Source organism: Schistocerca gregaria, chromosome 1, assembly GCF_023897955.1.
Source record: "Schistocerca gregaria isolate iqSchGreg1 chromosome 1, iqSchGreg1.2, whole genome shotgun sequence".
Taxonomy (NCBI): Eukaryota; Metazoa; Arthropoda; class Insecta; order Orthoptera; family Acrididae; genus Schistocerca; species Schistocerca gregaria.
The window spans coordinates 198,410,691-198,424,243 of NC_064920.1; the positions used below are offsets into that span (position 1 = coordinate 198,410,691).

General features: G+C 41.9%; 1 protein-coding gene across 1 annotated transcript in view; it reads left to right on the forward strand.

Moving 5' to 3' along the window:
* Positions 1 to 13,553, forward strand: part of LOC126336676 (intersectin-1) — a 300,485-nt gene that overhangs the window by 94,326 nt on the left and 192,606 nt on the right. The window contains exon 14 of the mRNA XM_050000627.1: positions 10,742 to 10,898. Within this exon, the coding sequence (XP_049856584.1) occupies positions 10,742 to 10,898 (157 nt within the window). The remainder of the gene's footprint in view (positions 1 to 10,741; positions 10,899 to 13,553) is intronic.

Here is a 13,553-nt window from a genome sequence, read left to right on the forward strand (position 1 = left end):
CTGACATTCCATGCTCCGACCCGTAGAACGCCAGTTTTCTTTCTCCTGATAACGACATCCTCTTGAGTAGTCCCCGCCTGGAGATCCAAATGGGGGACTATTTTGCCTCCGTAATATTTTACCCAAGAGGACGCCATCATCATTTAACCATACAGTAAAGCTGCATGCCCTCGGGAAAAATTACGGCTGTAGTTTCCCCCTTGCTTTCAGCCGTTCGCAGTACCACAACAGCAAGGCCGTTTTGGTTAGTGTTACAGGGCTAGATCAGTAAATTATCCAGACTGTCGCCTCTGCAACTACTGAAAAGCTGCCTGGAATTACTGCCAAGTGCGTTTTGCTTTCCTTTAATTTTTGTTTTACTCCAGGTGTCGTGTGTCCTGCGTACGCGTCTACTACCAACAGACTGCATAAACCAAGCATTGCGCCAGGACGACGATTCCGCACATGCCTAATCCAAACTAGCACCATGTCCTCCGAAAACCACCCAGTTTTGTTTACTCGTACAATTACAGTTTTTGGAAACATTTCAGATTTTGCTGAAGTCTTTCACTTGAAAACTATGAATGGGGGTAATTTATGTCCATCTGCTGTGCAAGCAAGCATGATGCACATCCACTGTTTTTCACCCTCTGATGTAAGAACACTTATGTCTTTCTTTCCTTTAGTGTCAACCGTATAATTTGACGAAATGTCAAAATATACATGAGTTTGGTCAGCATTTCCTATCTGACCAAAAAGGTATTGCTTTTCCGTGTGCCGCCTGATTATGAAGTGCTGAAATTCCACAAGTTTTTCTTCATAATTTTTATGCAGCTTCTGTACCTCTGAAGTGAAAAACCCCAGCACTTGATAAACAGATTAATCCAGCTGCGAGTCGCTGTAAAATTTTTGATTTTTTGCTCTCTAGCAATTTCTTGTGCCTTAATTTTTAGAATTTCGGCATTCACAGGCAGCAATTTCTGACGTTGTTCCTTAACAAATTCATTTAAAATCACTTTTTTGTGCTAAATATATTAGATGCCAAAAGTTAGTTGTGGCGGTACCTACCAACATTTTTCAGTACTTTCGCTTGCTTTGCACTCAATTCTAAGCCACAGGTGGTTTTTTGGATTACAAAAACTGGAAAAAAAGTGCGGCTTCGATTTGAGTAAATACAGTATACTGTACGATGCATTTTCCACTGTTGGCGGCAACAACAACAACAACAATGTAAACAGTTGCATATTGTAGCTGTCCAGTATGCATGTGTTACTGCAAATTCACTACCTGCAGCATTTGAACATGAACATCCCTAGAAGTTTGCAACTTCACAAAATTTTATTACTTTCGTGCATCATTTCTACCACAGCACCTGGTCATTAAATGTGGTAGAAATTTTTAGCAATGTCAGAGACTTAAGAAAAATTTTCTTCGTGTGTGTGTGTGTGTGTGTGTGTGTGTGTGTGTGTGTGTGTGTGTGTGTGTGTACTTCCTATTACCACGACCAATGGCTATGCATAAACATGATCTTTTTCTTTTGTGGACATCTGTAGTAAAGTTCCTTTAGATTTATATAATTTTCATTGGACTCTTTGTATAATTAATTTTAAAAATCAGTACTGTGATTTTCAATGCTCACGTGTTAATATAATGACCATCAAATAAAACAGATGTATTATCTTTGTGAATGTCAACAATGCTATTTCTTTCTCTACACAAAAATTGTGTCTGTTTATTTCTGAGTCTTTCACTCTGACACACTGGGAGACTCCTTTTAGCCATACCCTAAAAGAAATATGGTTTCCGCATAATAAGGGAAGTCATAGTTACTCAAAATGAAGAAACTGAAAATTATGAACTTGCTTCTATTATGTGATAATGGCAGCAAATGATCACACAGTTACTTTTACAGAAAACTAAGTGAAATAACGATGCCAGTATACAGCATTATTTACAGACTTTGTTATCACGATATGTCGATTTATTCTCGACCTAGCAGTTGTCGCATTGTAGCTTCTCCTCCAATCTGGTGTCCTGGAATGATGTCATTCAGGTAACATCACAAATGCTTGGAGAATTTCTTACTTTTGAAGCTGTGAATTCAGTATCGAGAGACCAGCTGTTTCATGTGTGGCAGTAAATGAGCCACCATTTTCATATTTGTCATGTAACAATTGGTGCTCATATTGAATGCATAAAAATTTGAACTTCTCTCTTTCAGGAATGCTGGAATTGTGTTTCTATCTTTTGCAATTTGGAAGCAATGTATGTTTGAAATCTGTTCCTTCTCTTTGAATAGCCTGGTATGGTGTTCCCTAGGGTTCTTAAACATGCTGAAAACTGTAAGCATATTTATATCTATCATAAGCTGTGTTATAGCCTTCCAGCAAAATAGTTATGAGCTCACAATGAATTTATATTACGTAGACAAGGGCTCAGACTAAGGGCATGTGAAATGAAAACTGAACTCTATAATCATTTTATAGCTCAGCACTTGTCCAAGCAAAGTAAGGTACCGACTGTAAAAATTTTCTATAAGCCACTGTTTCTATCCTGTGCTGAAATTCTGGGAACAACATTTTAAAAAAGAAAGAAAAAGAAAAAGAAAATCTGTCTTCTGACCGGTTTGCTGCACCATGAATTTCTTTCTTGTACCAACCTCTTCATCTCAGAATAGCACTTGCAACCTACATCCTCAATTATTTGCTAGATGTATTCCAATGTCCATCCTACTCTATAGTTTTTGCCCTCTACAGCTCCCTCTAGTACCATGAAAGGCATTCCCTGCTGTCTTTTACAGATGTCCTTTCATCGTGCCCCCTTCTCATTGTCAGTGTTTTCCACTACATTCTGTGCAGAACCTGCTCATTCCGTACCTTATCACTCCTCCTAATTTTCGACAGTCGTCACTAGCACCACATCTCAAATGCTACGATTTTCTTCTGTTTTGGTTTTCCCACAGCCCATGTTACACTACCATACAATGCTATGCTCTAATTGTACATTCTCAGAAATATCTCTCTCAAATTAAGGCCTGTGTTTGATACTAGTAGACTTCTATTGGGCAGGAGTACCCTTTTTCCCAGCGGTAGTCTGCTTTTGCTGTCCTCCTCGCTCTGACCTTCATTGGTTATTTTGCTGCCTAGTTAGCAGAATTCCTTAAATTCATCCATCTACTTCGTGACCATGAATCCTGATGTCAAGTTTCTTGCTATTCTCATTTCTGCTATTTCTCATTATTTTTGTCTTTGTTTGATTTACTATCAGTCCCTATTATGTACTCATCAGGCTGTTCATTCCATCCAGCAGATCACATAATTCTTCTTCACTTCCACTCAGCAATATCATCAGCAAATCATATAATTGATATCCTTTCACCTTGAATTTCAGTTCCACTCCTGAACCTTTCTTTTATTTCCATCATTGCTTCTTCAATGTACAGATAGAACAGAAGGGGCAAAAGACTACATTCCGGTCTTGCACTCATTTACTACGAGCTGTTTGTTCTTGGTCATCCAATCTTATTATTCCCTCTTGTCTCTCGTACATGTCGTACATTACGTCTCTCCCTGTAGCTTACCTCTGTTATTCTCAGAATTTCGAAAATCTTGCGCTGTTTTACATTGTTGAATGCTTTTCCCAGGTTGAAAAATCATATAATGTGTTTTCCTTTCTTCTTCTTCTTCTTCTTCTTCTTCTTCTTCTTCTTCTTCTTTTTTTTCTTCCATTATCAACCTCAATGTCAGAATTCCTCTGAGTCCTTTACCTTTCCTAAAGGCAAACTGATTGTCATCTAATACATCCTCAATTTTCTTTTCAGTTTTCATAAAATCTCAAAATGGAAAGCTATCATAATACAAATAGTCCGATCCAGAGACGAGGGTCTCTGCTAGTTTTTTGGCACTTGCACTAACTGCAGTGAGATGTGGCTTATGAGATGTGACTTGTGGCAGGTGGTGGGGCAGCATACACACCAGTGCATGTGAGACACAGTGCAAGCATTGATATTCATTTACAACACCACACCAGAATCAGTGCCTGTAGAATCTTAAATTATTTAATCATTTGCTGTCAGTTTACTGACAGTAACTTTGCCAACATATCAGGAAGATGTGTTGTGTTGGAATTAGTTCTACTATAACTTCAGCTGAGTCTATTTTTCTCTACTAAAATGATGTCTGGTACTGATATTTTTGGTTTGTCAATTGTAACAAGTTGTTTTGGCTATATCAAGTGCACCTTTGCTGTCTCAAAAAAGTTTGATTGGTCCACTGTCTCAGAATTCAGAGCTTTAACTTTCTTACCTTTGTAATCAGAGTGTCTCTTGACAACCTGAAGCTGGGGCGATATAGTCAGCATCAGTAGGTGATAGATCTAACTTAGGCTGTTCCTTGCTGCTCCTGAAACTTGAATCTCCTTGTGATTTAAACAGGAATCCAGTGATTGACATTCTGCCCTCTTTTCTGCCCAGCCTACATCATTGTACCTGGTGGTGATACAGTGTTCTTCCCTGTGAATGGAATAAATAATTTTCTCTAAGTTGTCAGTGTTTTTTTGTTTTATGGGAACTAGTGCCATGGCACAAGGCACAGTGCCTGAGAGAATGTATGTACTGGCTGTAAAAGCCTGCATTGTATAATCTTTCCTGTCCATGAAAATTTTTAGGAACAGCTAGCATACCCTCACCCTCCCGAATCTTATTTTCTTAATTAATTTTTCTTTGCTTAATTGAAATAACCTGTATGCCTTACTCTCTCCACAATATCCTACTTTGGTAGTTCACATATCAAGCACCATGCTGGTTGCCAAAAATGTCGTTACTCTGTTTCATATCAAGCTGCATCGAGAGCACAAAAAAATGTGCTCACTCACGGAGTACTGAACCCACATTTGATGCTAAAATGTCACGAGCAGGAAATTTTAGTTGGGGTTGTAATGGTACTTGAATTACGTAACCATTACGGCAGCTCACCTGAGCCTCCCGATACCAGTAACTTTCTACTTTGTGGTTGGCAGGCGAGCCAACCGTGTTCCTAAAGGAGGCCGAAATGCGCGCGTTTTAGCTCACGCAGGCTGGTGTGAGGTCTGGCACATGATAAGGGAATTAGAATTGAGAAAAACGGACGTAGCTGATGGAATACTTAACTTTAATCCATTAACGGAGAACGTAGCTCTTTATGGTACATGATTCACAATATCAATATTACGGATACTGACATCTTGCTAGGTCGTAACAAATAACGTAGCTGAAGGCTATGCTAACGATCGTCTCGGCAAATGAGAGTGTAGAAGTCAGTGAACCATCACTAGCAAAGTCGGCTGTACAACTGGGGCGAGTGCTAGGAAGTCTCTCTAGACCTGCCGTGTAGCGGCGCGCGGTCTGCAATCATTGATAGTGGCGACACGCGGGTCCGACGTATACTAACGGACTGCGGCCGATTTAAAGGCTACCACCTAGCAAGTGTGGCGTACGGTTGTGGCATAAGGCTTCCGCCCGCTATGGGGAGGACCCCATGTTGACGTATGCGACGATGTGGGGAACCTAACAACAGGTGAGGCTGTGCCACCCGCACCCTGCCATTTGGACCGCAGGGAGCTAGGAAATGCCTGAAAACCGGCTCCAGGCTGCACGCCAACATGCGGTGTTTGCGCCCGTAGAGAGACAGGAGGGGCCGAAGGGTCGACCTCAATCGAGCCGGGGCACCCGATGGGTGAAGACGACAAATGGTCCGGAGCGGGCAAGTGTTCCACGTCGGAGGACAACTGGTCATGGGAAGCGATCGGCGGCACTTGACCTAGGGAGGCGCCCGGTGGTTGCAGCTACGCGTCCACTGTGGGCGTGGGCAGGAGAACAGGCGGCGACGGCGGTGTGTCGCCATGGGGCAAAATGGAAGGCAGCGTTGGTAACACCTGGGGCTGAGGCGAGCCAGTAGATGGGTCCCCGGGGCGCAGACCAGACGGCACCGTCGCTGGAAGCAGACGGCGAGCGGCAGATCCCGTGCGACGAACAAGGCGCAGCTGATTGAAATGCCGACGCACCTCACCAGAGGTCCCCAAAACCAGATACATAGCACATCCGAGGCAGTGAAGAATGCGCCCTTCGAGCCAACGCCGTGAACTTTGGTAGTGGTGATAGTAGACAATGTCACCTGGAACAAAAGCAGGTATCTGCCACTGCACAGGAAGCTGATGCGGCGCATGTAGCAAAGACATCAAGGTTCGATGATGACGACCGTGGAGCAACTCAGCCGGTGAGCGACCAACTCGGGGCTGAGAGCGATACGAGGATGAAAAGAGCAATAATGCGTCCTCCAGAGAATGCAACTCTTTTAACCTCAACATCTGTGACTTGAAAGTCCTGACCAAATGTTCAGCGGCACCATTTGACTGTGGCGAAAACAGCGCGGACATCAGATGTTGAATACCATTGGCCTTGCAGAATGACTGAAATTCTGCGGACATGAATTATGGGCCATTGTCAGAAACAATAGTCTGTGGGAGACCTTCAATGCAAAAGATAGCGGATAACACTTGGATGGTGGCAGATGACATCGTGGAAGACATCTGGACAACAAAAGGAAAATTACTGAATGAATCTACCACAACCAACCACCGAGCATTCGAGAATGGACCAGCAAAACCGATGTGTAAGCGTTGCCAAGGGGAAGTGGCTTTTGGCCATGCAAAGAATTTCCACGGTGGCGCTGATTGTTGTTCGGCACACACCCTGCAAGAAGAGCACATATTCATAATCGCGGCATCGATTCCGAACCAAGGGAATTTTCCGGAAGGTTTTGGCAAAATTACTAAAGGTGATGCCCAGAGAGAAGCCTGCACACGTTCAATTACACCTTGTGATTCCAAATTGTGTAATGTTTTTGGGACCTCATCTCGCAATGCGTGGGGAATATTGCGCGCTCTGAAAATTTTCGGCTGCGCGTTTACTTTCAGTTCCAAATGTGCTTTATAGTCCTTAGCGCAACAGAGGCCCGGTGCAAAAATGTCTGCAAATTCTTCACATAGACAAGAAACACTGTCTGAAGGCACAGTCTGGTTCACTGATAGGACCTTATTTACCATAGACAAGTTAAACAACTGAAATAAATCGAAACCAAACAAGTTCACTGCAGAAGAAGAATGAAGGACGTAAAATGACACAAGTTTTGTTTGTCGTTTGTATGTTGCAAGAAGGCTACACTGTCCTAACACAGGGATATCTTGACCGGAGTAGCTATTTAACGTAACATTTGCGGCACACAACGGAGGTGTGCCCACCAGTTTGTAAGTGTCTTGATTGATCAGTGAAACTGCAGCTTCGGTATAGAGCTGGAAAGGTATCACTTTGCCGTTAATGTCCAAGTTTACAAAAAGTTTATTGGCCTGCTGACGACAAGAGCGACTGTCTCGTGCAACATGAACTGACACTGGTACATAATCACTTGCAACTTGATGGGAGTTCCAGCGATGTCGACGCACACTATTTTTGGGACGAACACAGTCACTGTGAGAGAGAGTGGCACAGGGTGGAGTGGAATGAACTACATTAATTTCCATGGGCGAAGTTTCGCGTGCCTGAGTATCCTTGGTTCAATTCCGATTCCAGCGCGAAGCAAAGGGCCTGGAACGGTTTTGAGCTTCCAATCTGAGCTTTTTCTGGCAAACACTCTGAACATGTCCTTATTTATTACAATAAAAGCAAATATCTTGGCATGACGGGCAATTCTCTCGCGAATGTTTTGTATCACACTGCGGGCATGATTTGATCACTGCATTAGCTTGCCTGTGCGGCCCATGTGGCTGAGAGCCTGGCGGCAGCGGCGTGGCCGGGCGCGAGGGCTGTATACTGCTCCGTGCAGCTCGCCCGGTGGGCCGGTTAATCTGACACACTGCTTGCGAAGTTTCAAATGATTCCTGAGCAAAGTCAAGTGTGTCCTGCCGATCCAATATGTCCATCACTTGTTGAAGGGAGGGATTGACTAGTTTCAAAATCTGTTCCCTTATATGAACATCAGAAACGTTCTGTGCAATTGCATCACGTACCATAGTATCTGAATAAGGGAGTCCACATTGACACTCAAAAGCACAGTCCCTACTAAAGCCTTGCAAGGTTGCAACCCACTCCCGATTAGTCTGACCTGCCGTACGTTTTGTACGGAAGAAGATATATCATTTCGCAACTACATTGACTGATTCTTTCAAGTATGCATCTAATGCAGACAAAATTTCTTCATAGGACAGAGTTGCTACGTCGCGTTGGGGAAATAATTTGGCTACCACACGGTATGTGGTCACTCCGACAGAAGACAATAAATAAGGCTGCCGCTCGTTACCTTGAATTCTGTAGGCGGTGAGATGGAATCCAACTTGGCATGACCATTCCGTCCAGCTTTCCAGTGCAGCATCAAAAGGTCGAAAAGTTGGTGCAACAGCGTGGTGTGGCTGCGTTAGTGGTGGAGCGGCTGCTGCCGCATTGTTTTGCATCACACGTTGACCCTGGACGAGCTGTCCAAGGGCATCCAGTAAGGTCTGCGTCTGCTGATTCTGTAAGCGATAAAATTCGGACAGTACATCTGAAGATTGTGGTGAAGCCATTACACAAGTAAATCAGGGAAATTTAGAGAAGAACACTTCTCCCATCCTCGTCGCCAATGTTGTCGTTGGCAGGTGAGCCAACCGTATTCCTAAAGGAGGCCGAAATGCACGCGTTTTAGCTCACGCAAGCTGGCGTGAGGTCTGGAACATGACAAGGGAATTAGAATTGAGAAAAACGGACGTAGCTGGTGGAATACTCAACTTTAATCCATTAATGACGAACGTCGCTCTTTATGGTACATGATTCACAATATCAATGGTACAGATACTGTCACCTTGCTAGGTCGTAGCAAATAACGTAGCTGAAGGCTATGCTAACTATCGTCTCGGGAAATGAGAGCGTAGAAGTCAGTGAACCATCGCTAGCAAAGTCGGCTGTACAACTGGGGCGAGTGCTAGGAAGTCTCTCTAGACCTGCCGTGTGGCGGCGCACGGTCTGCAATCATTGATAGTGGCGACACACGGGTCCGACGTATACTATCGGACCGTGGCCGATTTAAAGGCTACCACCTAGCAAGTGTGGTGTCTGGCGGTGACACCACAACATTATTCTTATGTGTTGTCTTTCTTTTGTCGTACTTGTAACTCTGAATTTTGGATGCGTAAGCGATTATTAGTTAGTTGTTAGAGAGTCGGACCTTGAAAAAGTCAAATCTTGGACGGTATGTTGGAAAGATGCATATTGTAGTCAGCTTATAAAATGTGAACTTTAAAAGTGACTGTGAGGAAGATGGTTTTCAAGTATGTTTTGTATTGTGAAGTGATGTTTTGTGTGTTACGTGATATTGCAACAAAGGCAATAAAAAGGAAGTCTAACTTAAATTAGGAGAGCTGATTATTTTTTTTTTTTTAAATCACTATAGTTCTAACTTTGAAAGGTTTAATCTTCAAGAATGGTTTGTGAAGCGCATCTACTAAACTTTTAAATACAGCAGAATAAAACCTAGGCCTTCTTGCATCAGAGCTCGGAATCACCACCACCTAGATTTTCGACGATTGAGCCATGATTTTACAACGAGACCAGTGTTGGAAACATGAAAAGATGAGTGCCTAGTTTATTCTTTATTACATGAAATGACTTTATTAACTGTGCTCTAATGACACCTGCCACATAACTTTGTTACTGCCTGAAAATGCAGTATTTAGCAGCGTGAGCAACACCACAATCATTATTAAATTTTGACCTTTGTTGTAGTAGGGTTGTTAATTAATTGATTTTTGTGTTTGCTGGACACCAGTCTTGATCAACATTAAAGTTGGCTTATCAGTCATATCTTACCAGTCTTGAACCAGTTGTTAGCAGTGCAGAGCTGGTTGTAAGCAGGTGTTGATCTGAGGCAGTGTGCAGGTGTCCTGTCCTTCATCTGTGTGAGTGGCAGTGCGTGGTAGATGACTGACTGCTGTTGGCTGTTGAATGGCCTGTTCCCTTTGTCCAGTCCAGACTGAGAGGTGTATCATGTCTGTCCATTGACAAAGTCTATCTTGCCAAGCATTTGCTTTAAGATAGATGCATTATGAGGGGCCAGCTCCTGAACTGAATGAAATAAAGGCATGCGGCCGAATGAAAAATGCTCACCCATGAAATCTGATAAGAGCAGGTTGACAGTAGTCATCAGAATGGCTTGTTTATAGCACTCTCTTCTCAGTTCGTGCGCTTACCCTGAAGTGGGAGATTTGGATGTGATCCGAACTTCAAGCTTAATTTTACACCCTACACCCAAATGATACCTTTCCGGACATGGCTTCCTCATCAAAACCTTATCTACAAAGTTTCATCTACAACACACTGAACCCTGTTATAGGAATTGTAAAACACCCAGTACATTTTCAGCATTAGAAATAAAAATTTTTCCAGTAGTAGGGTTTTTAGATCATTAGTCACTAAACCTGTACCAATCTAAAATAAAAATATTAAGAAAGATAGTCAGACAGTGACTAACAATTCACTGGACAATTTCTTTGATGCGAAGATTTGTCTCAGTGTCTATGTTTGATAATATGCGACACAAATGAAACATATTTACATACGACTATTCCTAAGATGTTTTAAATGTGGTAGTAGGAAATTCTGGTGAAATATAAACAATTTAAGGAGCAAAAGCAACTCATCAATTAGGTGGTAAGTTGTTACCTTTACTCCTTAACTTATTAATAATTTTTAATTTTGAAGGTATTGGAAATGAAAGGCATGACTGGAAAAATTAAGGATCCTACAGACTTTTCATCATCGTGGGGTGATTCTGGCTGGGACAATCCTCCACAGACTGATTGGAATGCAGCTTCTGCTGATGCTTGGCCAGAATCAACTGCAGCTACAACAGTGCCAGGTAGGCAAATGTGAAAGTCTGCAACTCACTAAGTGTAATTTTCGTAGATTATGCTTTTATTTACCTACCACGCCATTAGCTATAAGATGTTTACTTACTTCCAAAATTAAAATCGTTTCTCTTTCTCTATGAACACAGAATAATTCATAAGCATCAAGGTAATTTTTCAAAATTGAACTGGATTTTCTATTGTTGTTTATGCTTTGTGTAATCAGTTCAAGACTGCTGCACGCTTAAGGGCATTGCATGAATAATGGAAGAGCTCATGCAAAATGATGTGGCGCATGTTGTGGGTGATTCTGTCCCACTGGTTGAAAGGGGCAGCCGCATCAGGGTTCATTGCCACGTGCCAATTTGCTCACCTTGAGCATCCTCATAGCTATTTTGTTACTACATAGCATGGCAGTACAGTCTTTGTGCACCATAGATACTGGGAAAGTTTTTCATAATCATGGACATGTGATGATATGTAAATCCTTTTTATTTTTGGCAGAAGAGGCAAATGATGAAGCACAGTATCATTAAAAATTATACTTTTAGAGAGTTGCGGGAACCACTAGGTATTCCAATTGCTCAATGAGAGAATAGAGGAGGAGATGGAAAAGCGTGGTAACAAGTACTTCATAAGGCTTCACTACTTTGGAAGGACACGGAGGGAGGAAGAGAAGAAAAAAGTTTTACTTTTAGGTTATATTGGCAAACAGGTTATCAGTGGACTAACACGTTTTTTCCATGTGACATATTCTTTATTTTACACAGGCAGTATTATAGTAAGCAATGTTGTCCACTATACTGTATTTTTAGAACTTTTTTGTTTCCTTTTTGCAGTGTATGATTTGATGTTCTGTTTCTGTTGGTCCTTTTTTTGCTATTTCAATTTTGGTTTTCTAGTGAGAAATTATTGACTTTGATTTCTATATTTATTGATTTATTGGTTGCACCGAGATAATTTGTTACTAGAATTGTTTGCAATCTCGCTAGTTGTAGCATAAAAGTTTTGTGTGGTATGTGTTTGTTAGTAGGATTCAGCTATTGGACTAGACCTCTGTGACCATGCAGTTGTTGTTGACAATGCGCCCTCTCCAGTACACTTGTCCCCTCCCCTAGGACTCTGTCTGTGCAGTACAGCCCAAGTTACTTTGTGCGCTCTCTATGGCAGGCACCTGTCTTTTCAGCAATGAGCGTCTTGATGACTGAGAAGTTTCACTATGTGGTTCAAGGCACAATCTCTCTTCATATTTCAAATGGCCCAGGTAATAGTGTCAGAAGCTCGTTATCCTAAGAAAAAATATGTCCCTGCATAGGTGTTTAAAACTGGAAATGTGTTGAAAAACCTGATCGTCTCATTACTTTTCTCTACAGTTAATTCAAAACATTTCACGACTTAATTTTCACAGTTATATTGGAATGACTCGGTCTTGAAAGCAAATGCTACATTTTGTTCATTATTCACTGCAGTTTCCACATGAAGTCATGGCAATCAACTACAGTGATGTATGGAATTCTTATTGTTGTGATTCAGTGCTTCAAGCAAACAAAAGTAATTTGTTTAAACTGTACTGAAGCATGCCATTTCTAGTATTTGTATTGAAGATGGTCATTTCCATTTGTTGAAATGTGCAAAAATGTGTGATCTTCAGTATCATCTCTATGTCTCAGCACTGCAGACAGCCATTGAGCAGTTGAAGAGCCCGTCAGACAGAAACTTTCCCACTATTGAAATACTTCTCCTTCTTTCAGTTTTATTATTATTATTCCATTTTATGTAATGAATCTTGGCCTGTTCCAAAACCAAAGGAAGTTAATAGAACTCTTGTCACCATTTCTTCGTCTGCCATCCTATAGCCTTTCTGCCAGTTGATGAACTGCTTAGAAATGCTAATATGAGAGATATCTGTAGTCTTGAAAAGTTCATTCCATGCCGTGCAGTGATTGTTTTCAAACACATCCTTCTCAACATCTGCACGTTGTTTTCAGTTGAATTTATTTTTGGCCTTTGTGGTCACTGGCTTATACTCGCACAACCATCATGAATATGTCTCAGCAAAGAGAAACTATGCCACAGTGACTTGGTTCCTCAATGGAAGTTTCACATATCACACTGTGAATATTTATTGGGGTTACACCACATCAAATTAGAATCTGAATGTATTGTTTTTGACATTCTGCATTTACAATTCCTGAAACTGGTGGAGGCTCATTTCAAAATTGTGTTACTTGGTATAGCGACTTTAGAATTTGTCAAGCCTTCAAAATAGAGACGCATTTAATTTTCACTGTTTTCACAACATCCAATCCCCAGTGTCGTCAAACCGTGTTTTTTTGTGAAAGACACTTGTACAGTCTTAATGCAGTGCTGTGACGAATTCAGTGGAAATCCGGGAAAGATCCAAACACTTACTGTGCTTCCAGTGGACTGGGCTGATGGCTCAAGGTGGGAAAGCAAGGGGGAGAGGCAGTAGATACATGTGGTAGGAATGTGACACTTGGCCTCTGGAACCTGAGTTAGTGTAGCACACAATGGCAGTGAAGTATGGGAATTGATTGGGAGGGAGTGACAGACCAGAGGAATGGGAGACTGAGGAAGAGGGTGTGAGTGCAGGGGGTTTGCGGAGATTGTGGCCCAGAATTATGGAATGATGGATGTTTTGCAGG